Source organism: Bufo gargarizans, chromosome 2 (assembly GCF_014858855.1).
Source record: "Bufo gargarizans isolate SCDJY-AF-19 chromosome 2, ASM1485885v1, whole genome shotgun sequence".
In the NCBI taxonomy this organism is placed as follows: domain Eukaryota; kingdom Metazoa; phylum Chordata; class Amphibia; order Anura; family Bufonidae; genus Bufo; species Bufo gargarizans.
The window spans coordinates 126,655,947-126,682,571 of NC_058081.1; the positions used below are offsets into that span (position 1 = coordinate 126,655,947).

The 26,625-nt window shown below is 41.2% G+C and overlaps 1 protein-coding gene across 1 annotated transcript in view; it reads left to right on the forward strand.

The window, feature by feature from the left end:
• The window catches only part of AGBL1 (AGBL carboxypeptidase 1), a 1,106,789-nt gene extending 1,087,407 nt beyond the window's left edge, over window positions 1-19,382 (forward strand). Inside the window, exon 23 of the mRNA XM_044279459.1 lies at window positions 16,724-19,382. Coding sequence (XP_044135394.1) covers window positions 16,724-16,952 — 229 coding nt within the window. The 3' untranslated portion in view covers window positions 16,953-19,382. The remainder of the gene's footprint in view (window positions 1-16,723) is intronic.
• The last annotated feature ends 7,243 nt before the right edge of the window (window positions 19,383-26,625 follow it).

Consider the following 26,625-nt stretch of genomic DNA (forward strand, 5'->3'; position numbering starts at 1 on the left):
CGATGGACATCACGTGGGTGCCCACAAGAGAGGAAGAGGAGGGGAGTTAAGAGGGAGAGACAGAGCAGCAGAGTGGGAGGAGAAGAGGACTAACAGGGCACAGGAGGCAAAAAGCTGACTAAAAATGTATCTGGAGCGAGCCATTCAGCATGCATGGTCACCTCTGGCACTCCCAGGACGCCAACACATGGCTCCGCAGAGTAGGCTTTTTTTAACGTGTCAGCTGCTGACAATAGTGTTGTCATCTGCAGCCTGTGCTGTCAATGCATAAGTCGTGGTAAGCCCAACACTCACCTAGGGACGACTGCCTGAAGATGACACCTGGCCTCCCATCACCGAGCCCAGTGGGAGCAACGCCGTCAGAACCAACAAAGCCACACTCCTGGCGCGCCATGTCCTGCCTCTTCTCCTTTTTCTCTCTCCTCCCATTTATCCTCCACTCCACCTTCCACCATGCCATCATCACGTTTATCTGGTAGAAGGCAGGCTTCCATGGCCCAAATGTTTGAGCCTAAAAAGTTGATGTTGCCGGATAACCCTCTTGCCCAAAGGCTGACCGCTAGATTGTCAGAACTGCTAGCCCTCCAACTACTGCCATATAAACTGGTGGACTAGGAGGCCTTTAGAAAATTTGTAGCCATTGGCACACCGCAATGGAGGGTCCCCAGAAGGAAATATTTCTCCCAAAAGGGCATCCCAGAGCTATATGGCCACATTCAGCGGCAAGTGAATATATCTCTGGCACACAGTGTCGGTGCCAAGATACATCTGACCACAAACACATGGTCTAGCAAACACGTGCATGGAAGGTACATAACTTTTTCTGCCCACTGGGTGAACCTTCTGACGGCCGTCAATCAGTAACCCGTGGCTCCCAAGGGGACTTGGTGTTACCGCCACGGATTGTATGCATTGCCTCTTCTTCTCTTCCTCCTACTCCATCCTCCATCTCCTTCTCAGCTGACTCCTCCTTCTCCACTGCTACTGCCTCTTCCACTGAGCCCCCTAAGCTCTCCACAACCTATTCCACGTCCCAGGTGAGTCAGTGCCATGTTGTGCTATGGCTGTTGTGCCTGGAAGCCAAGAGTCACACCGGTTCTGCACTGCTTTCAGCTCTGAGGTCACAGGCTAATCAGTGGCTAACCCCGCTCAATTTGACAGTTGGTAAGGTGGTGTGCGACAATGGTGCAAATCTCCTGAGCTCGCTGAAACAGGGCAAAATGACACACTTGCCGTGCAAGGCACATGTCCTGAACTTAGTTGTGCAGCGATTTGTTTCCAAATAACTTGTGTCCAGGATGTCTTGAGGCAAGCCAGGAAAATCTTTGGCCATTTTAGAAGATCTTACACAGCCATGGCTCGCCTTGCTGACATTAAGCAGTGACACTACCTGCCCATCAGATGTCTGATTTGTGACAGCCTGTCTCACTGGAACTCCAACTTGTATATGCTTGATAGGCTGCTCCAGCAGCAACGTGCCGTTAACGACTTCCTGTACGAACTCTGCAGCAAGACAGGTTCTGGGGAGCTTGGTTTCCTTTCACCGCGCCAGTGGCTGATCATGCACGAAGCATGCAGTCTTCTGCAGCAATTTGATGAGATCACCAAACTGGTCAGTCGCAGCCAGGGCGCCATCAGTGACATTGTACCTTGCTCCTTTCTGGAGCGTGCATTGCGTCATGTCATTGATCAAGCCATCGAGAAGCAGGATCTGGAAGATGAGGAAGTCGTAATGCTGAATGAATTCCCGGGGGGGCTACTCCATCTGAGACAAGTCAGCAGGAGTCTGAACAGGAGTCAGAGGAGGATGGTGACTGGGGAAGGAGGAGGAGGAAGGAGCTGGAAGAGCATGCTTTGAGGGGCACTTTAAACTTTTCGGGGATCTCTGGTGTTGTCCGTGGCTGGGCGGAGCAGACAGAGGACGACATTCTCCTGTGCGATGAGCAGGAGCCAGGGCACTCCACGGCTTCCAATTTAGTGCAAATGGGGGCCTTTATGCTCCAGTGTTTGAAAAGGGACACACATATAAAAAGCATAAAGGGCAAAGACCAGTACTGGGTGGCAATGTACTTAGACCCCCGTTACAAGCACAAAATGGCGGACATGTTACCAGCATCACAGAGGGCTTGCAGAATGCAGCATTTCCAGGCCTTGCTGCGAGAGATGCTGCATTCTGCTGTTGCGGGCGCTGGCAGAGGCAGAGGTGCGGGTATCAATTCTATCACACCAGCAATTTTCTGTCAGGTGAATGTGTAATTTTTGGGTTCTATACTGGCCTTCAATAACATTTTTATCTGGTGACCGCCTAATGTACCTCCAGCCACATAATCACAAGTTCTTTTCTGTCAGACGAATGCCTAATTTTTGGGTCCTGTACTGGCCTACAATAAAAAAAAAAATTCCAGTGACCGCCTAATGTACCTCCAGCCACATAATCACAATTTCTTTTCTGTCAGACGAATGCCTAATTTTTGGAGCCTGTACTGGCCTACAATAAAAAAAAATTCCAGTGACCGCCTAATGTACCTCCAGCCATATAATCACAAGTTCTTTTCTGTCAGGCGAATGCCTAATTTTTGGGGTCTGTACTGGCCTCCAGTATAATTAGTTTTTCCAGTGACAGCCTAATGTACCTCCAGCAACATAATCGCAAGTTATTTTCTGTCAGGTGAATGCCTAATTTTTGGTGCTTATGTTGGCCTAAAGTAAAATTTTTAGCCAGTAACCGCCTAATGTACCTCCAGCCACATACTCACAAGTTATTTTCTGTCAGGTGAATGCATCATTTTTGGGGCCTGTACTCCTGTGGCCTACAGTAAAATTTGTATCCATTGACCGCCTAATGTACCTCCAGCCTATACTAGCCTACAGTAAAATTTTTAGCCAGTGACCGCCTAATGTACCTCCAGCCACATAATAACAAGTTCTTTTTTGTCAGGTGAATGCCTAATTTTTGGGGCCTGTACTGGCCTACAGTAAATTTTTTGTCCAGTGACCACCTAATGTACCTCCAGTCACATAATCATAAGTTCTTTTTTTGTCAGATGAATGCCTAATTTTTGGGGTCTATACTGGCCTACAATAAAAAATTTATCCGGTGACCGCCTAATGTACCTCCAGCCACATCATCATAAGTTGTTTTCTGTCAGGTGAATGCTTAATTTTTGGTGCCTGTACTGGCCTACAATAAAACTTTTATCCAGTAACCTCCTAATGTACCTCCAGCCACATAATCACAAGTTCTTTTCTATCAGGTTAATGCCTAATTTTTGGGGCCTGTACTGGCCTTCAGTATAATTTTTATCCAATGACTGCCTAATATACCTCCAGTCACATAATCACAAGTTATTTTCTGTCAGGTGAATGCCTAATTTTTGTGGCCTGTACTCCCGTGGCCTAAATTAAGAAATTTCTAGGCTCCAGCAGGGCACATTTTTGAGAGATGCCCTTTAAAACGCATAAAAATGGCCCCTGATTAAAATACATATTTTGTGTGGGTATTTTTGCCAATGATCCCCCTCTGGTTTGTCACTGTCCATGTTATGGGACTATTTGTGCACTTCTAGTAACTATTTGGTGGCTGCAAATATGACCTGAAAGTTTTTCAGGTTCGCCTGCCATTAAAGTCAATGGGGCTCACCGCAAACGCGCGGTTTGCGAACATTTGATCTCGAACGTGATGTCTGTCCATCACTAGTAAAAACTGCAGGGACTAGTGCACACATGGCAATAGCTGAGTACACTTAAAGACGCCAGATAGTAGCAGGCAGAATAAACAATTAAAAAAAATATTATAAAATATAGTGCCTGCGCTAACTCTATAATTAATGTGTTCCTTGCTTTATATCTACTGTTAATTATGCTGCTAATATGCCATCAATAAATGTATATATTAAAAAAAAATGTCTGAAATACTTACTGTCATAGTATACTACTTGCCATTGCTCATCTTTATTTAAGGAATTTTGCTCGTCCTCCTCGCTGTCAGTTGCCAGATAATTCAGAACGCGCTGTCCTTGACCCTGGTATGGAGTGTTCAGCTCCTGCAGGTGTGTGCGCGCACCTCGGCTGGTGGTTTGTGCACTCGTGGAGAAGCCTTGAAAGGTATTGTGATCTCTACAGGCATCTGTATTTGTGTGTGACATCACACAGAAGGTTTCACTTGGGAAAACTTTCCGGCTTCTCACGAGCGTGCAAGCCACCGTCCGGGACTACACTCACACATTTTTGCATTAATATTGAGCTACTGTATGTTTTTTCTCTGCATACAAAGCATCCCTCAGAATTCTGGAAAACTACCAGCAATTAATTCCACTTCATTGTCAATTGTAATAGTCATCATAGTTCTCTCAATGCATTACTTTCTGGTAATTGTAAACCAGGAATTTATATTAAGGCTTTGGCCTCACGGACATCATGGCTACTATTTATAATGGAAGCCACGACACTGTCAAAGACCTGTCATACGTAGCATCAAAATGCGATCAATGCACCACACTAAATTATAATCAGTTCTGTTGGGATCATTTTGACAAACAAAAATAGTATGTTCCAGTATTCCTGCTGTCAGAATTGGCAGAATACCTACAGGAGGTGCACAATGGCAGTGTGACAGAGCCTTAGGCCTAGTTCACACGAACGTTTTTTTTGCGGGTGTACGGGCCGTTTTTTTGTGTTCCGTATACGGAACCATTCATTTCAATGGTTCCGCAAAAAAAACGGAATGTGTTCCGTATGCCTTCCGTTTCCGTTTTTCCGTTCCGTTGAAAGATAGAGCTTGTCCTATATTTGGCCGTAAATCACGGGTCGTGGCTCCATTCAAGTCAATGGATCCGCAAAAAAAACGGAACACATACGGAAATGCATCCGTATGTCTTCCGTTTCCGTTCCGTTTTTTCTGAACCATCTATTGAAAATGTTATGGCCAGCCCAATTTTTCCTATGTAATTACTGTAAACTGTACATGGCATACGGAAAAACGGAACGGAACAACGGAACGGAAACGGAAACACAACGGAACTCAAAAACGGAACAACGGATCCGTGAAAAACGGACCGCAAAAAACTATAAAAGCCATACGTTCGTGTGAACTAGGCCTCACTGTTAGTTTGGTTACAAAAATGTACTATTACTCCAAACTACCAGATCAGTGAAGCAAAGTATTTACCAAGTCTCTCTGTATTTTGTGTAGATTTTATCTTTGGCATTATGCAAATTGAGACTGAAGCACACACATATCCTTTTAAACTTAAAGGACTTCAACTATGCATTTGTAATTCTTTTCACCCCAAAATGAATTTTGTGATGGTTAAGTTAATCATACTTATTGCTTAAAATATCGTTATATGAGACATTCTGCTGCACTGAAATATTAAGTCTTTATATTAAAGAACACCTATCAAAAACATCTTCCAGTCATTAAATTGACAGATTTTCATCCCATCTAGAATTGGACAAAATTACATTGCTAATACATATTGCATGTGGTAATAAGGCCAGGTTTCTCACTAGATTTATTGAGACAGTGTTACAGTGTCAGAGCGAATCTTCCAACCTCCATATACTGTGTATATAATCTTTATGCTCTGTACAGCTCTAATTCAGGATTAACTTCATGGCTCATCTATTTAACAGATTACTTACACATTTGTTGTAAAGTCATTCTGAGTCATCCTAGTGGCACTTTGTTAAAGTTTTTCTTTGATTAAAGAACTCTGTTTAGCTGAGCAGCTGTTACCGTAAGTGTTATAAAATGTAAAATACTGATAATAAGTTTACTTTGTAACTACAGTATGCAGCGGTATAGAAATAGGTGGTTCTTGTTTTCCATTGAACCTAGCAAGACATATGGAGCAGATTTACTTCTGCAGTTCTGCCAGGAATTCTGCCAGTATTTGCATCAGTCGGCAAATCAGTTAGGCCCCTTTCACACGGGCGAGTATTCCGCACGGGTGCAATGCGTGAGGTGAACGCATTGCACCCACACTGAATCCGGGCCCATTCATTTCTATGGGGCCGTGGACATGAGCGTTGGTTTTAACGCATCACTTCTGCGTTGCTTGTAAATCGCAGCATGCTCTATATTGTGCGATTTCCACGCAACGCAGGCCCCATCGAAGTGAATGCAAGCAAGTGCGGATGCGGTGTGATTTTCACGCACGGTTGCTAGGAGACAATCGGGATGGGGACACCCGATCATTTTATTATTTTCCCTTATAACATGGTTATAAGGGAAAATAATAGCATTCTGAATACAGAATGGATAGTACAATAGTGCTGGAGGGGTTAAAAAAAATTAAAAATCATTTAACTCACCTTAATCCACTTGCTCGCGCAGCCGGCATCTCTTCTGTCTTCTTCTTTGAAGAAGACAGAATGGTAAAAAGATCATGTGATGGACCATGTGATGACCGGAGTGACGTCACCACAGGTCCTTTTCCTGCAATCAGCAAAGAAGAAGACAGAAGAGATGCCGGGCTGCGCGAGCAGGTAAGATTGCCACAGGTCATCGGCTGTTCATAAAACGTAGGCTGTTTCCCCACTCCCCCTTCCCCCTTCATATCTATAGTAACCAGTACTGAACACTGAAAGACAACTGAGCAGAAAGGGGAACTAGGGAAAAGCATTTTAAAGAGACAATAAATGGCACATGAGCACAGAATCAAGTGCTTCTTTAGTGCCCATTTGCTATTATTATCCAGTTTCATCTCAGTTCCCTCCAAGGCTCTTCGATGTCCCTGGCAAGGCAAAACATGTTGGTGCTCTGTATATCATGCTTTGCTGTCTATACTGTACATCTTCCTTTGGTATAATTTAACTGTTAGACTCTGGTAATATTCTGCTTTTTTTTTTCATTTTTATGTGTTTCTTCTCAATTTACATAGTTTTTTTGAATGTGGCTTAATAAAGGGTGGTGATTTCTGGGGTCCTGGTGACAAGCAGTGGTGTTTGAGCAGTGTAACTCTACTAGGACTCTACTAGGACTGAAATAGCCCACCAAGTGGACACAGGCTGTGTGCATACACTGCAGGCTTGGCAATGGACATAGAATTTCTAAGTGGTTCAGCAATGACTACATGTGTTTCTGCACCTCCCTAGTGATGGCTGTTACGAAATCTGGGGATCTACTAAAATTATTTAAAAAAAGGGGGTATTTCACTACCACAAAATGGAAAAAAAATTGGGTAAGAACAATTTACACACAATGCCTATCACTGAAAACCAGCAAGACTAAGACCTTGGAGGTAAGGTACAAATCACAGACACTCTATAGCTCAAATAAATGGATATTGGAAGCAGTTCACACTTAGTTGGTTTTGCAGCGAGGTCTTATGGATTTTTCACGTTGTATATAAAGTGAAAGCGTGGCACGCTGCACATCTCTAGGAGAAGCCCTGACCAGCAAATCCAGTGGTGGGGCAGAGACGTGTGCTTTTACTGTCATATCTTATGAACATTTTAAATGAGAGTATAATAAATCCTCCTCTTTTAGGCCTCATGCACACGGCTATTGGACGGCCGTGGCCCTATTGCGGCCGCAAACGGCATGTCTGCAATCCACATCCGCCGGCCGTGTGCACAACGCATCACGGATGCGTACCCATTCACTTGAATGGGTCCCCAATTCCGGAGATGCAGAACGGAATCACGGAACGGAACACCGGAAGCACAACGGAGTGCTTCTGTGGTGTATCTTTTCGTTTATCCGCACTGCAAATAAATATGACATTTTTCTGCAGTGCGGACAGACCACGGACCCATTCAAGTTGAATGGGTCCGGCCCGCTGCACTGATTTTGCCGTGCATTGGGGACTGCAATTGCGATCCCCAATGCGCGGAACGGCCACACAACGGCCTTATACTGGAAACAGTCTGCACTATTTCTTCTGCCTATCTGTGATTATATACTGAACAAAAATATAAATGCAACACTTTCGGTTTTGCTCACATATTGCATGATCTGAACTCAAAGATCTGAAACATTTACTACATACACAAAAGACCCATTACTCTCAAATATTGTTCACAAATCTGTTTAAATCTGTGTTAGTGAGCACTTCTCCTTTACCGAGATATCCATCCCACCTCACAGGTGTGGCATATCAAGGTGCTGATTAGACAGCATGAATATTGCACAGGTGTGCCTTAGACTTCACACAACAAAAGGCCATTCTGAAATGTGAACAGTTTTGCCATACTGGGAAGGAGGTGGGTGTCAGAAAACCAGTCAGTATCTGGTGTGGCCCCCATTTGCCTCACGCAGTGCAACACATCTCCATTGCATAGAGTTGATCAGGTTGTTGATTGTGGCCTGTGGAATTTTTGGTCAAGTCCTCTTCAATAGCTGTGCGAAGTTGCAGAATATTGGCAAGAACTAGAACATGCTGTCTTATACGCCTATCCAGAGCATCCCAAATGGGTGACTTGTCCGGTGAGTATGCTGGCCGCGCAAGAACTGGGATGCTTTGAGCTTCAAGGAATTGTGTAAAGATCCTTGCAATATGGGGCCGTGCATTATCAGGCTGAAACATGAGGTGATGGTCGTGGATGAATGGCACAACAATGGACCTCAGGATCTCGTCACGGTATCTCTGTGCATTAAAAATTTCATCAATAAAATGCACCTGTGTTCATTGTCCATAACATACGCCTGCCTATACCATAACCCCACCGCCACCATGGGCCACTCGATCCACAACGTTAACATCAGCAAACCGCTCACCCACATTACGCCACACACACTGTCTGCTAACTGCCCTGAACAGTGAAAACTGGGACTCATCCGTGAACAGAACACCTCTCCAACGTGCCAGACACCATCAAATATGAGCATTTGCCCACTCCAGTCGGTTAAGATGACGAACTGCAGTCAGGTCCAGGGCGACGAGCATGCAGATGAGCTTCCCTAAGACAGTTTCTGACAGTTTGTGAAGAAATTCTTTGGTTATGCAAACCGATAGTTGCTGCAGCTGTCTGGGTGGCTGGTCTCAGACGATCATGGAGGTGAACATGCTGGATGTGGCGGTCCTGGGCCGGTGTGGTTACACGCGGTGTGCAGTTGTGAGGCCGGTTGGATGCACTGCCAAATTCTCTGAAACACTTTTGGAGATGGCTTATGGAAGAAAAATGAACATTCGTTGCATGGGCAACAGCTCTGGTAGACATTCCTGCAGTCAGCATGCCAATTGCACGCTCCCTCAAACATTGCGACATCTGTGGCATTGTGCTTAGTGATTAAACTGCACATTTCAGAGTGGACTTTTATTGTGGGCAGTCTAAGGCACACCTGTGAAATATTCAGGCTGTCTAATCAGCACCTTGATATGCCACACCTGTGAGGTGGGATGGATTATCTTGGCAAAGGAGAAGTGCTCACTAACACAGATTTAGACAGATTTGTGAACAATATTTGAGAGTAATGGGTCTTTTGTGTATGTAGAAAATGTTTCAGATCTTTGAGTTCAGCTCATGCAAAATGGGAGCAAAACTGAAAGTGTTGCGTTTATATTTTTGTTCAGTGTATTATGGCAGATCTGTGAAAGTGAAGTGAGAAACAGTGGCTTACTGGGAGTATTGGAGGCAGTACTTTGTACAGCGTGGAATGGAGGAAGATGCATCTTGAAGGTCTACACTGGACCGGCTGCAGGAATCGCTGGGGAATCTGAAAGATATAGGCATGGGAACAGCTTCCAATAGCCATTTAGAAGACCCCGGATATAAAAGAGTCTGTGTTTTGCACCTTATTTCTAAGTTCTTAATCATGTTGCTTTTCAGTGATAAGCATTGTATGAGTGCATCTGTCAGCTATATAGTATGAGAGCAGCAGAAATGATCATTATCAGTGGGTAAAATTGTGTTTTGGGTGGCCCCATATACCTGGATACCCTAGATGTGGTACTGGTAAGTCTAACCTCTTATACCTATAAGTTTATGACACTGCCCTATTGAACATTTTGACTTGGCAATCATGGCTGACTACTGAACCATTGACCACTGTGCCTAGTGTTCACTATTTTATGGCCTATTAATATGGGTTCATTGTAATAAGATGCTTTGTCTTCATTCATTGAGCTTGCCTAATGACCCTAGTTATTTCAGGTTGCAACATAGGACAGAGATTTGATTTAGAAATTATGTAACAGTTTAATAAGTTGATGCAAATTGTAACTCACCTACAAATGAAATAAAAAAATTTGATTCAATTTAATTTTACAGAGGGAATTTATAGGTGTATATTTTTGAACATTGGTGGAAGCAGAATCTCTTTGTATAAATTGGACACACATTTGAGAATAAAATGTCACAACCTTTATTTCATATTTTGTCAGTACACGATGTGCAATGTCTTTTTCAGTCTTGAGTGCCTATTTGGCTCTTAGTGTCTATGCTATACAGGTTAAACTAAAGCATTGTGATTACATTTGAATTCTGCACATACTGTATAATTTAATTTACATTTATTAAATCCGATTTAGCCTCTGGGGGAGCTGCTCCTTGTGATATGGAAAGCAAGTATCTAATAATTACTTTGCTAACTTAATAAATTTGTCAAGAGAATCACATGGTCAGGTTTTTTTGCTATTCATTTGCACATTCATTGGTAATGTTGTGCCAGGTGTTGCATAATGACCGTCCGGTTTCTTATAACTACTGAAGTTTAGTAGAATACTGAAAATCCAAATGTGTACAGTAACTGATACAAGCAATTATAAATCAAATACTGCAAGAATCAACTAAACTTACTTGTTAGAGCAGTAACACCCATCAACTGCTGCCTTGCCATGGCAAGATGTGCAGCCACCTTGCTCAGCAGTCAAACCAGACCAGATCAGACCCTAATTCTTAGAGTACTCAGTTAAAACCTCTCCATAAGTCTGCTCCCTTATGCAGACTAGTGATGAGCGGCATTGGCAATATTAGTTTTCGCAATATTTCAAGAATTTTTTGCATAATATTCGCAATAAATTTGTGAATTCTAGAATTCAAGATCGTCAGTCATTATTTTTGCGATTGCACAAATGGGCACTAATGATGCACTTTTTTTGCGCAATACATACAACGTGTTACCATATAACAGTGTTATCAGGTCTGAGTAGATATTACTGATTCGTGCACGAGGAATGGTTGTGACATTACAGCACTATGTCTGTAGCATGTATGTATGGACAGCAGAGAAACAGTAATTCCTATCACACTACCTAACACCCTGCATCAGGATATAACCTACACTGACTATCTCCCACTAACTATCTGTATTATATAAATGAGCTAACTAGCTAATGTAATTGGATAAGGAATAGGATTCAGATGAAAGCACAGAGCACAATAATGACACTGCTCTCTCTCTCTCTCTCTCTCTCTCTCTCTTTCTCTCTCACTCTCTCTCTATCTCTCTCAGAAATGCAAAAAACAGCAGAAAATGGCTGCTGGGGAGGTTCTTATATAGTAAGGGGTAGGCAACTTTCCTATTGGTTGCTAAGCTCTGACAAAGATATTGCAGTCTTCTCATTGGCCTACAAGCAAGAAGGGAGGTTACTGATGAAAAAATATCTAGAATATTTGCGATTACGAATATATAGCACTATATTCAAATTTTTTGTGAATTCTCAAAGTGCCGATATTCGCGATAAAAATTGGCAATTAGAATATTTGCGATCAACACTAATGCAGACTATATTTCCTAGGACAGATTTTCAGTTCCGCGATTCAATAGGCTGAACTGAATAGACATATCTCTTTTTTCAACCTTACAAATTATGTCACTATATTTATTATACTGCAGGGGTGTTATAAGAAAAGGCTGGGTCTTATAGCAACCCACACTCATCATACAACCCACCACCTAATCAACCATATAAAAAATTTGAAAATAAAATGCTTACTAGGGCTGGACAGGAGAAGGAGTCAAGAGTTTACTTTACAGTATGCTGCCCAGGCTCGGTATGCCCCCTTAATTCCCCACTAGTGATGACCTTGCAGTTCGCCTGGCTGTCAGTTTGCAGCAAACTTTGCTCATTAGCAATTCGCCGAACATATGGCTATATTTGCGCCCTCCATGTTATTTTACATTTTGAAGAACTTTGACCCATGACACATCCATCAGGTGGTACAGGACAGCCAATTGAAAAGTTTCAGCACATGGACATACCCCTACCTTATAAATAAACCTGATCTGGGCGCCATTTACATTCAGTCTTTTGTCAGTGTAGGGAGAGGTTGCTGTGTGGGGCAGGGACAGACTGTTAGGGACAAAAACGCTATCAAATAGGTCCACAAAAGTCCTTTTAAGGACTGGTATAGGTATACTATTGATAGGTGTGCAGTACATGCACTTATAATATACTTTCTAGCATATTATAGTGGAATTGTATTGTGCAGCAGTGGTGAGCGGTTCTGCAGCGATACTGCAGCTACACAGAGTGACAAACACCATTAAAAAATAATAATTATAACTGGTGTGATATACCAGTCGCCCCTCAAAAAAACTGATAGAAGCGGGGTGTTATATAGTAATAATATACTTTCGTTATAGTGCATTTGGGTACTGCAGCATTTGTTTGCCGTTTTGCTGCGTTCCCTCTGCTACACACAGTGACAAACGGTATTGCAAAAAATAATTATAACTGGTGTACGCATGCACGTACACGAAAATTATATTGCCGATATTTAGCATTTAAAAAAATAATGAATGGAGATCGCAAATTCGAATAATACATCTGGTATGTCACTGTCCTTGATCGCATTCACACGATCGCGTTCGCGAACCGTCCCGGCAGATGTTCGTCCATCACTATTCCCCACACAGTAGTTATTCCCCCTTATTCCCCCCTTTACAGTAGAATGCTCCCTTAGTGCCCCTTTACAGTAGTTATTACCGAACAGTGGCCCATTCACAGTAGAAGGTTCCCTTAGTGCCCTTCCACAGTAGCAAAGACCCTACAGTAGTCATTACTGTTTAATGCCCCCACACAGCAGAATGCTCTTTTGGTGCCTAAACACATTAGAATGCCCCCTTTGTGCCTCTACACAAAACTAGTGCCCTCTTCATGCCTCCCCTTAAAGTAAAAAAGCCCCTGTAATGTTAATGAAATAAAAATGTAATACTAATCTATTCCCATTCCTCTGATGAACAAAGCACATCCTGTTCTTGCCAGCAGCATGTGTGATGTAGTGATGTCACCTCTCCTGTTGAGCTGAGAAGTAAAGCACACAGGCTGGAGGATGATATCTGGCCGGTGAGCTCTCTTAGGCCCCTTTCACACGGGCGAGTTTTCCGTGCGGGTGCGATCCGTGCGGCGAACGAATGGCACCCGCACTAAATCCTGACCCATTCATTTCTATGGGGCTGTGCACATGAGCAATGTTTTTAACGCATCACTTGTGCGTTCAGTTGAAATCGCAGCATGCTCTATATTTTCCGATTTTGACGTGACGCAAGCCCCATAGAAGTGAATGGGGTGTGTGAAAATCGGATGGCATCCGCAAGCAAGTACGGATGCCGTGCGATTTGCACGCATGGTTGCTAGGAGACCATCGGAATGGAGACCCGATCATTATTATTTTCCCTTATAACATGGTTATAAGGGAAAATAATAGCATTCTGAATACAGAATGCATAGTAAACCAGCGCTAGAGGGGTTAAAAAAAAATAAAAAATTATTTAACTCACCTTAGTCCACTTGCTCGCGAAGCTGGCATCTCCTTGTGTCTCCGCTGCTGATGAACAGGACCTGGGGTGAGCTGCTCCATTAAATAGAGCTTAAGGACCTTCGATGACGTCACTCCGGTCATCACATGGTCTTTTACCATGGTGAATCACCATGGTAAAAGATCATGTGACGTACCATGTGATGACCGGAGTGACGTCATCGAAGGTCCTTAACCTGTATTTAATGGAGCAGCTCACCCTAGGTCCTGTTCATCAGCAGCGGAGACACAAGGAGATGCCGGGCTTCGCGAGCAAGTGGACTAAGGTGAGTTAAATTTTTTATTTTATTTTTTTAACCCCTCTAGCGCTGGTTTACTATGCATTCTGTACTCAGAATGCTATTATTTTCCCTTATAACCATGTTATAAGGGAAAATAATACAGTCTTCAGAACATCAATCCCAAGCCCGAACTTCTATGAAGAAGTTTGGGTTTGGGTACCAAACATGCGCGATTTTTCTCACGCGAGTGCAACGCATGACAATGTTTTGCACCTGCGCAGAAAAAATCGCGCATTTTCCCGCAACGCACCCGGCTCTTATCCGGGCAAAAAAACTCACGCCCGTGTGAAAGAGGCCTTACTCATCCCAGCAGGTGTGATGACATCAAGCCTGTTTGCTAGGGAAAGCACAGGCAGTAGAATGAGGCCTGGGCTGTAATGGATGACACATCAGCCAGACTTGATGTAGTGTGTGTGTGTGTACAGGCAGGCAAAGGCCTGGCTTTACCCTAAGTTCACACCTGAGCGTTTTACAGCGCGTTCCTACGCGCTGTAAAATGCTCAACAAGGAGAAACCAATGATTCCCTATGGGAATGGTTCTCACCTGGGCGTTTTACAGCGCGTACGATCGCGCTGTAAAACGCCCGACGCTCAAACAAGTTCTTGAGCTTTTTTGAGGTGTTTTGTCGCGCGTTCCCGTACATAGACTTTCGGGAACGCGCGACAATGTGTGTTCGCCTGTCTCTGTATGCGCGATTGTAAACGCCCGTACAATCGCGCATACAGAGCGCTCGTTTCAGAACGCTCAGGTCTGAACCCCCTGTCATGGCTCAGGTCTCCTGCTACTTTGGGCCCAATAGCAGCTGTTATGGCTGCTACAGCAGTAATTTTGCCCCTGGTATACTAACCAACTTTGATGACCTAGAATCCCAATATTCAATGCAATTTTTCTGAAAAAGGGTTCATTGTACTTGCACGTGTAGCAGGAATTTTTATTTAATGTAAGGAACATGTCCTTAGGTTTGAAACACCACTTCAATGGACCCCTGGCTTGAAGTGGTGTGAGACAGTCTTTTGTAAATATTAACAGTAACACCTTAGTGACTTTTATCTTTTATGTCATTACTGCCACACTGTGTCAGATGACCATACTTGCCAGATATTGACTCTAGATATATATGTGGAGGGAAGCTATTAAATGCAGCGATCTCCTCCACAGCATGGGGAGGAGCGATCACTATGCCATTGTTTGTCCCCATGCTGAATAGTGGTTTGCCAGCGGCAGATCGTGGTTAGATACCACAATTTTACACCTGCAAAAAATCATTTTTTAACATGTCAAAAGATTTGGATTGCCCGATGATTGCTAGCAAGTGTTCATATCAACGTTGGTTAGCGATCATCTGCCGAAAAATGGGCAAGTGCAATACAGGCTTAGAGAGATATTTGGGATAAACATACTGTATATTGTCATGAAGAAAATAGTTAAAAATTGTAATTTCAATCAAGTACTTACAGATTTATTTGTAGCCTCCAGAATGTAATCATGAGTCTATGTGAGGAACATGTTAAAGAATAATCTGGTTGCACTATACATCACAAGCAAGGGTGTAGTTGAAGCAGGGACAGTGGCTGCTACAGGGCCAGAACTCAGAAGGGGCCCACTCGGGAGGAGGACTGAAAGATTTTATTGTCAGAGCCATCGCAACAGTATTGTACAATGACATTATATACAATAAGTAGAGCCTACAATAACCCAAAAACAGTACCTCACTCCCCAACCTACTGCAACTTGTACAAAAAAAGAGCAAGGATTTTTACAAGGTAAAAAATCTCATTTTATTCAATATAAATCACATGATCATTACAGGTAATGCTCAAATGGGACAGGACATGGAGACTGAGCCACAAAGGGCTATACAATGTGGAGAATCACAATGGGGGATAATGTGTCCATACCCAGCAGAGAACAACAATTTACCAGAGGCCGTGAGCAAAAGTGTAGTTGTGGGTGCAATTGCTAATCCCCTAATGTAAAACAACTGCTGACTATTGCTCACAACCTCTGTCTGAGGATGCTGTGAGGTGTCAATGGACGGTGCAGTACTACTAATAAAGATGGCATATAACAATGAACTGCAAACCTCTCGTCCCACCCTGATCCAGCTACCAAGTTACCTACCCATGTTGCTGCTGTAGAATGGTAACACGACTCCCCCACTGCTTCAACCTCGACACGTGTTTCGCCACGAAGCCTACGATTCTCCACATTGTATAGCCCTTTGTGGCTCAGTCTCCATGTTCTGTCCCATTTGAGCATTACCTGTAATGATCATGTGATTTATGTTGAATAAAATGAGATTTTTTACCTTGTAAAATCCTTGCTCTTTTTTTGTACAAATTATATACAATAAGTACAGTGACATGACATACAGTGCATACATGTAGGAAATGGACAGAGCAATCTCGATTAGCCACAGGAGTAGAGGTTGTATGGGAGAAGGGTGTTGCGAAAAAGTTGCTGGGGGTGGTTGTGTTGTTAAACTATTTGCTGTGGGGCCCAGTAAGTTCTAGTTACGCCACTGATCACAACCGAAGCTGAAATGTCTGATAAAAGTTTACAGAATGAACGATAAACGTTATTCTTCTTGTGCAGAAGGTGCACAATACATTTTGCTACATGGTCAAATAATTACACTGTATAATCACTTAGTCCATTTGCTTCTCTGAAAATGGGTTAATATCTGAAAAGCTTAATTATGTACCACTAATTTGTGTCATGTTGTCTTTTGTAGCGGTACTGAAACTGACGATGAGCCACCATGTGAGGAGAAGATTGACTACCATACTGACAGCTGCTCAGATCAGGATGTATCAGAGTTAGATACCCAAACTGAAGATACACTTTCAGAAGATGATCATGGGGCAAGAAAGAGCCAATCCTCAACATCAAGCATGAAGGAGGAGGTTTTCTCTACCAAGTATAATGGTTCAAGAAGAAAGTCCCTCACAACATCCTCATAGCAATATGGCTGTTCACCTGAGGCAACTTCCTCCCTATGTGAGCAGAATTTTGAGAACTCCAGCAAGCCACAAATGGATCATTATCTTTATTAGCATTAGGATTTTGTGTGTTAAGAGTACTTTAATATGTAAGAAATTTAGTTTTGCTTATTGAAAATATTACAATTGTGCTGTGCCCTGCATACTCTGAGGTGTTTGGGAACACATACAGTACGGAGACATGAGGAGGAAGGAAAGTTGATATTTTACACTTTGTGTTACAGATCCATAAGGAGAATACATGTCCCCCAATAGGGCTGTATAAAGTGTTTTTGGCTTCTGTGCTGACATGTAAAAATGGTAGATAAATATTTGGGGGCCCACAGATAAACTGAATGGCCAGTATACGCTAAGGACTTTTTTGTCAATGTTGTTGAGTATATTTTCTTTGTCAAATATTTTATTGTATAGTACAGGTAAAAATACTTTAAAGTCCAAAGCACTTTATATCAGACAGAAAGAGAGAAATAAAGTTAAAGATAATGAGAGATTGAGATACAGATTGACAGATAGATAGACAGTGGGACCCAATGGCAATAAATATGCAGGAACATAACGGATCACTGATTAGCACTGGGGTCTGGTTGAAATCCAACCAATGGCAACAACTGCATAAAGTCCTTTGTGTTTGCATCAATTTCCTCTCGATGTCAGAGTATGTGAGTGCTATATTAATGAATAAAATAAATAAAGAGTATATATGCTATTTGTGCCGAAGGATCCCCTGCTGTCTGTGTCCACCAGTGTACAGATGGATAGGAGGAATTTGTTAGGACTGACATTTCTTATGCTAGTCTTAATAAGGTCTATGCACCAGAAACAGAAGTCTATGCCTGATATGAGCTTGCACAAAAACGACAGATTTTTCAGGTTTTTGTGCAAGCTTCTATCAAAGTTGTTTCAGTGCGGACCAATGTATATATATATATATATATATATATATATACTTTTGACGTGTTTTATAGGAAGTCGGGACCTACCTTCCTTTTTCGGACTGCAGCTAAAGATCTAGCACGAGAGAATAACACCATTTCCTTTATTTTAAATGTCCGATAGGAGCTGACTTAGATTTCTTATTTGATTTACACAACTTCCCTGCATCCTTTATACTCCAGAAAACTTCAGAAGCATTAATAAATTCCCCCATAATTTTTACATGTGATGTATGAAAATATACAATTAGTATTAGTTTTTTTTTGTTTGTATACTGAATAGTACATGTGTTAAGAACAGGGTATAAGCAGTTGCAGAAACTGCAAACAGTAAATAATGTATATAAAAGTTGTCTGTAGGTGGTGTTCAGTGCGGCCAACTGGTGTCAGTAAAAAATGGTTTACGTATGTTAATGAAAAGGTCAGTTTAGTACATAATAGGTGGATTTAAAATTAAAAATAAATAAATAAATGTGATATATGTGAATTAATCAACATTTCTGATATTCATGATTCTGCTCAGAAAGTGAACCCAGACCATATAAAGGGTCTGGTCTCATCTGCCTCAGAGGCTCTGCTAAAAGACTCTATTGCTTTCTACATTGCTTTTGGTGTTGAAAATAGAATAGCATGGAACATTACTTTGACAGACACCATGGAATAACCCAGAAGAACTCATTTTAAGATGATGGATTCTGTCGGATATCACTGGCCTGTTGTGCAACGAATCAGGCACTGTGTGGTCTTTCTGTTTACCCCAGAAACCATGGCATGTGATGATGTGCCTGAGCATAAGCATGTTCTTCTGGGCAATGTTCTTTCTTTATGTCATTGATTTTCTTCTTTTTAAAGTGCATTACTAATTTTGTATGCCAGGGCTCTCTTTGTGCGTTAGAAATATCTTGTTATCACTATTGTCCATGTCTTTTCTTCTTTTTTTGTGGGCTGTTATGTTGGATATATAATTCTCTGAAGAAACTGAGAACGTACACCATATAAACTTTATTATTGTACCACAAAATTATATACAAAGGCATAACTATAGTTCATAGGGCCCCATAGCAAAGTAAGATGGGGCCCTCAACACCTAGTGTAAGAAAGTTAAAACAGCAATGCACCTTGATAATTAACACTGTGCCAATTATCAGTTTTGTAAAATAAATACATTGAAACAGACATACGGAAGTGTCTATCCTTACCTTTGAAGGACTGCAAATTCTTATGAAACAAATTCAATATAATATAGTGATATACTAGCAAATCCCTTGACAGGCAGCAATCAACCACTGGGTGATCACTCATAGACTGACCTAGCATACACATCTTGTGACAGAATATCATGAAATTATTAAAAAAAAATATCTAAAGGAAAGTTAAAGGGCTTCTGTCACTCCACTAAATTCATATTTTTTTTTTTTGGTCTCCCTACAATCCTTATGCTGCGATTTCTTAATATATATAGCTATTACACTGGTTCAGTAGTTCTATAAAAAAACTGACTTTTATATTATGCAAATTACCTCTCTAGCAGCAGGTAGGGCGGCTACCTGCTGCTAGCAGCCGCATCCTCCATTCATAATGACGCCCCCTCCTCATGTTGATTGACAGGGCCAGCGGACGCGCTCGTCCTCTGACTGGCCCTGTCTTCGTTTTAAATCTCGCGCCGGTCTTCAGTTGGCGCAGGCGCACTCAGAGGAGGACGCTCGCTCGGCCGCTCCATCCTCAGTGCGCCTGCGCCGGGTGTACATGTGACGTCATCGGCACAGGCGCGCTGAGGATGGAGCGGCTGAGCGAGCGTCCTCCTCTGAGTGCGCCTGCGCCAACTGAAGACCGGCGCGAGATTTAAAACGAAGACAGGGCCAGTCAGAGGACGAGCGCGTCCGCTGGCCCTGTCAATCAACATGAGGAGGGGGCGTCATTATGAATGGAGGATGCGGCTGCTAGCAGCAGGTAGCCGCCCTACCTGCTGCTAGAGAGGTAATTTGCATAATATAAAAGTCAGTTTTTTGATAGAACTACTGAACCAAACAGTGTAATAGCTATATATATTAAGAAATCGCAGCATAAGGATTGTAGGGAGACCAAAAAAAAAATAATGAGTTTAGTGGAGTGACAGAAGCCCTTTAAGGAAGGACTCATCGCTATCAGGATTCACACATAGTTGTGAAGGCTAAATGTTATAGCAAAAATGCATAACTATTGTTTATGTTACTAACCAGGTTTTTAAAGAAATGTGCAAAAACTTATGAAAGTGATAATAAAATAAACATCTTGCAAAAAAAATATACTTACTTGTGTTGTCAATGATTAATTAAATATATATATATATATATATATATATATATATATATATATATATTTTTAGTTTATTCATTAAGGCTCCCTTTACACATGAATTGGATCCAGATCTTTTTTGCGACTTAAAAATAAACACTTTTTTTAGGTTATGTGATATTTTTATACAGCAGGTTGTTACGGACGAGGCATTACCTAATATGTATACTTTTTTAATTTTATTTAAGTTTTATAAAATAAATGCATTTTTTAAACAAATAAATAAAATCATATTTTAGTATCTCCATATTCTGAGAGCGATAGTTTTTTTTTTTTTGGGGCGATTGTCTTAGATAGTGTCTAATTTTTCCCTGGATGAGATGACGGTTTGATTGGTAATATTTTTGGGGTGCATATGACTTTTTGATTGCTTTGCATTTCACTTTTTGTGATGTAAGGTGACAAAAAATGGCTTTTTTGACACTGGTTTTTTTTTTTACCGGTGTTCAACTAAGGCGTTCGTTCATGTGATTAATAGAATGGTTGTTATGGATACGGCAATACCTAATATGTCACTTTTAACCTAATAAAAGCATTTTTGAAACAAAAAAATTATGTTTTAGTGTCTCCATATTCTTAGAGCCATATTTAATTATTTTTTTGGGCGATTGTCATAGCTAGAATCTCAGTTTTTGCGGGATGAGATGACAGCTTAATGAGAACTATTTTGGGGTGCATATGACTTTTTACTCGCTTTTTATTAAACTTTTTGTGATGTAAGGTGACAAAAAATGTATTTTAAAATATATTTTTTTTACGGTGTTTACCTGAAGGATTAGGTCATGTGATATTTTAATAGACCTGGTTGTTACGGACACGGCGATACCTAATATGTCTTCTTTTTTTATACTTTAACACAATAAAAGTATTTTTGAAGCAAAAAAATATAAAAACATAGTATCTCCATATTCTGAGAGCCATAGTTTTTTTATTCCTTGCCCAATTGTTTTATGTATAAGCTAATTTTTGCAGGATGAGGTGGCAGTTTAATTGGTACTATTTTGAGGGGCATACGCCTTTTTGATCGCTTGATGTTACACTTTCTGTGATGCGAGGTGACAAAAAACTATTGTTTTAGCACAGTTTTTATTTTATTTTTTCTACGGTGTTCAGATGAGGGGGTTAATTATGTGATATTTTTATAGAGCCGGTTGTTATGGACTGCGGCAATACCCAATTTGTCTGTTTTTCTTTTCTTTTTTTTTTTTATTTTATGTATTTTATTTTAAGAAATTTTCTTTTATCTTTTCAAACTTGAAACTTTATTCTTTTATTATGAAAAACGTATTTTTTCCTTTTTAATTTGTCCCACTCTGGGACTTCAACTTCTGGGGTCTGATCCCCTCTGCAATGCATTACAATACATCCTGTATTGTAATGAATTGTCTGTCAGGTTTTATGCTGTGAGACCCAGGCTAAGGCTACATGCACATGACCGGATGTGTTTTGCGGTCTGCAAATTTGGGATCCGCAAAAAAAAAAAATTGTTTTTTTTTTTGCAGATCCATTGTAACAATGCCTAAAATGGACAAGAATAGGACATACTATAGGACATATTTTTTTTGTGGGGCTACGGAACGGACACACTGATGCGGACAGCACATGCATTTTTTGCTCACCCATTGAAAAGGAATGGACATGATAACTATGTTCGTGTGCATGTATATACTGATGCACATATACCCTCTGCAAACCCTCTGTACGCCGCGGTCAGCTTTGACCATGACATACAAGGGGTTAATATGCCAGCATCAGTGTTTTCACTGATGCCACTGTATGCAGCAGGGGTCTGGGTATTGCCACATCCATAACAACCGGCTCTATAAAAATATCACATGATCCACCCCCTCATCTGAACGCAGTAGAACATATAAAATAAAAACTGTTCTAAAACAATCCTTTTTAGGCTAAAACAATCACGTTTGTGTGCATGTAGCCTAAGAAGCTGGATCTCACAGACTTCCGTAGAAGGCAAGCCTTGATGCCTATGAAAGGCTTAGGGCTGCTTTCTCTGTCATCGGTTCCCCGTCACTGCAGTGCGGGGACTCAATGGAGATGCAGAGGACACCCATACCCTCCGCAAACCATCTGTACGCCGCGGTCAGCTTTGGCTGTGGCATACAAAGGGTTAATATACCAGCATCTGTGTTTTTACCAATGCCGCCGTATGCAGCATGGGTCTGGCTGTCAATGACTGCTGGGTCTGTGCTGCTGATAGGGTGGGCGCAGCTCCTGCACCCGCCCGATCAGCCTGTGGTACATGTATGGTGCTGGTCATTAAGTCACTTCCACCAGCGCCGTACATGCATGGTGAGAGTCCTCTATGGGTTAAACATAATGAACACCAAAAAAAATGCACCTCAACAAAAAAAAAATGACCCTATGGCAGAGAAGGCAAGCCCATAGGCATCAGGGCTTGCCTTCTACGTAAGCCTGTGAGATCCAGCCCTTAGGATGGATTTCATAGGTAGGCTGTCAGTATAAAAGCTGAAGCCAATTCATTACAATACAGGTTGTATTGTAATGCATTGCAGAGGGGATAAGACACCAGAAGTCGGGACAAAAATAAAAAGTAAAAAAATAAAAAGTTTTTCATAATAAAAAAATAAAGTTTCAAGTAAATAAAAAAAATATATAATTTCCCAAAATAAAACACATACAATTGTAAAAAAATAAATAGAAAAAAAACAACAACCGACTAACAACCGACTCTATAAAAATATCACATGATCCACCCCCTCACTTCAATGCCATAGAAAAAATAAAATAAAAACTGGCTAAAACAACCATTTTTTGGGAGCTCCTACATAAAACAATCGGATAAAAATAAACTATGGCTCTGAGAGTATGGAGACACTAAAACATGATTTTTTTTCTTTCAAAAATGCTTTTATTGTGTTAAACGTAAAAAATAAATAAAAAAAGTAGACATATTAGGTATTACTGTGTCCGTAACAACCAGGTCTATTAAAACATCACATGAACTAACACCTCATTTGAATACTGGCAAAAAAAAAAAGGGTAAAAAAAAACATTTTTTGTCACCTTACATCACAAAAAGTGAAATACCAAGCAATCAAAAAGTTATACGCACCTCAAAATATTACCAATCTAACCGTCATCTCATCCTGCAAAAAATTTGACCCTACCTAAGAAGATCCTATGTCCTGTTATTGTCCGCATTACTCACAAGGATAGTACTGTTCTATTAGGGGCCATCTGTTCCATTTTGCAAAATATGTAATGCACACGTACGTCATCCGTATTTTTTGCAGATCGGTTTTTGCGGACCGCAAACTACATTACATAATTACATAGTTACATAGTTACATACGATTAAAAAACAAGACATAAGTCTATCAAGTTCAACCAAGGGATAGGTGAAGATACGAATACCAGAAGGAATTGAGACATTTTCTACACATTTTTATAAGCATTAATGTTGTTTACTTTAAGAAATCATCTAAGCCCTTTTAAAAACTGTCCACTGTTCCTGCTGTGACCACGTCCTGAGGAAGTCTATTCCACAGATTCACAGTTCTTACAGTAAAGACGCTTTGATGCAGTGCCCCCTTGTCTTTTGAGCGCATTTTACATGGAACAGTTTTTCACTGTATTTTTTGTATGGCCCATTTATGTATTTGTATAGGTTAATCATGTCCCCTCTCAAAACTAAATCAATTCAATTCTTTTAATCTTTCTTCATAACTAAGACCCTCCATTCCCCTTATGATTTTAGTTGCTCTCCTCTGTAATTTTACCAGCTGTAGTGCATCCTTTCTATGGACTAGGGCCCTGAACTGAACTGCATATTCCAGATGAGGCTTTGTAAAGTGGTAATATTACATCCCTGCCCCACGAGTCCATGCCTCATTTAATGGTGGCCTTAGAAGCAGCTAATTGACATTTTATGCTGAAATTTAATCTACCATCCACAAGGACACACAAATCTTTCTCTGTAAGTGACTCTCCCAGTGTTACATCACGTAGGACATATGAAGCACAGATATTATTACTACCAAGATGCATAACTTTACATTTATCCACATTGAACCTCATTTGCCAAGTTGATGCCCCGGAGTGTTCAAGTCAGCTTGTAGTATATGGATATCTTCAATAGACTGTACAGTTCTACATAGCTTAGTCTCATCTGCAAAAATAGATATGGTGCTGTTAATCTCGTCCTCGACATCATTAATAAATAAATTAAATAGAGGGCCCAGCACTGAACCTTGGGGTACACCACATATAACCTGACATATAACCTGGGACCATTCTGAATAGGAATCATTGACCACAACTCTATGGACATGGTCCTTCAGCCAGTTTTTAATCCAATTACAGACTATATTTTCCAAGCCTATAGACCTTACTTTACCTATTAAACCTCTATGAGGGCAGTATCAAAAGCAAAATACATATGGTCGTGTGCAAGAGGCCTTACTCAACACTAATTATAATAGTCCTTGCACCCTGTCAGCCACCTCTTCCGGAAAATTACAGAATACAAAAGGACCCAACTAGTAGTTTTCTATATGTTGTTGGTTGATGGGTGTCTCCATACACCATGTGCTTATGGTTTGTTGGGGTGATTTTACTATTCACCTCCTGTTAATCAGAGGAGTGATGACAGCATGGAGAACAACTGATTCTATATTGCATGAGTTCACCATTTATTTTACATCACTATTTTAAATTTTACTTTTTAAATGGTTCTGCTTTTTAGGCTAATTTCACACTAGTGCCAGCCTTCTCCGGCAGGCTATTCTGGTGGGTGAACAGCCTGCCGAATCTGTGCTGCAGCTAGTGCACGGTTGCCAGCAGAGGTCTGCTCTGGTCCCATTGACTATAATGGAGGCGGGCCGGATTTCCGGCGGTAGCATGGCAAACATGCCGAGAGGTGACCGGAATAAAATTATGACATGTCGTAGTTTTTTTTCTGCCTCCTCTCGGCATGTTTTCCGTACTGCCACCGGAACTCCGGCCCGTCCCCATTATAGTCAATCGGGCCAGAGTGGTGACACACGTGCATTAGCGGCAATACGGAACAGCCTGCTGGAGAAGGCTGTGGCTAGTGTGAAAGTAGTCTTAGCTTGTTTTTGGATAATTTTGAGGACATCATGATTGTCTTTATTGAGTTGAACAACAAAACCAGTCAACCTTCAGTAGGCCTCATGCACACGACCATTGCCCGGCCGTACCCGTATTGCGGTCATGCAGGGTCACATGTCTATAATGAGAGGGACCAGGAAGTAGAGTTTGTCAGGGACTCGGGAAGCATGGGAAGAGTAGAGATGTGGACTGGTGTGGTGAGAGTCTAAATAATTTTAAATGGCTGGACAGCCCCTTAAAAATTGAACATATTGGTCTTGTTAGTTGCAAGTGGCAAAATCACATTTTATTATTATCTAGTATGATTTTATTAGATTCATTATATAATTCAATGTTTGCCTCTGCAACAACCACTGCTCTCGTATCTCAGGGGGCTTGTCCGCAGAAAAAATAAAAATAAATACAAGATTTAGCTGAAACCTTTTTAACCTCTATTATACGCACTTGTTCGCGTCTGAGAACATTTTCCTTGTATATAAAATGTATAACTGCTGTTATTAATTTGCTTTTAAGCACCTCTGACTAAGCCTCTAATGGGAACAGAGGCACCTATTTGGTAATACCTGCGCGTCCATGCACCCTGTGAAATCCTTTAATTCGATTTTGATATTTAAATCAGCAATCACACTCATTCCCCACAGTGTATTCCATGCTGACTGAACTGATCTTATTGTACGGAGCAAAAGGAAAAACACATGGCAGCTGTCTGAAGAGAGGATCATCTGTGCCAAATCAGAGGTTTAGAAATGTTCACTGATAACCTCCCTGTACTTCTCAGCTTGTACCAGGAAGCATGCGGCACTGTATCAGACATAATAAACCTGCAAGCCATTAATACTTTTCAATTCCGTCTTCCTTTTTACTGCAGTTACTTCTCCCAGACAGCCTGTAGAGGTCAGAAAAGGTCCTTTATATTAAAGCTGGGGAAATTATTAGCATTCTCAGCAAGCAGGATTAATTAAGAATCACATTCTCCTCCCAGGTACAAAATGTCAGACATTAATACAAAGCACAGCAGTAAACTCCTATAGTGTGTGATTGTTTATTTTTCACTTTTATGTTAGAATTTTTTTTTTATGTCTTTCAACCCTGGGATATAAAAAAAGAATATTAGTCTCATCAGCACGGCTTAGCTGAATGCACGGAATCTGTATAGTGGCACACTGATTCCCTAGAGGACTATGTTATCGGCTCATGTTCAAGTAATGTGCCGCTATATGGTACCTCCAAGTGGCGCTGTTATTTCTGTAAGGCTC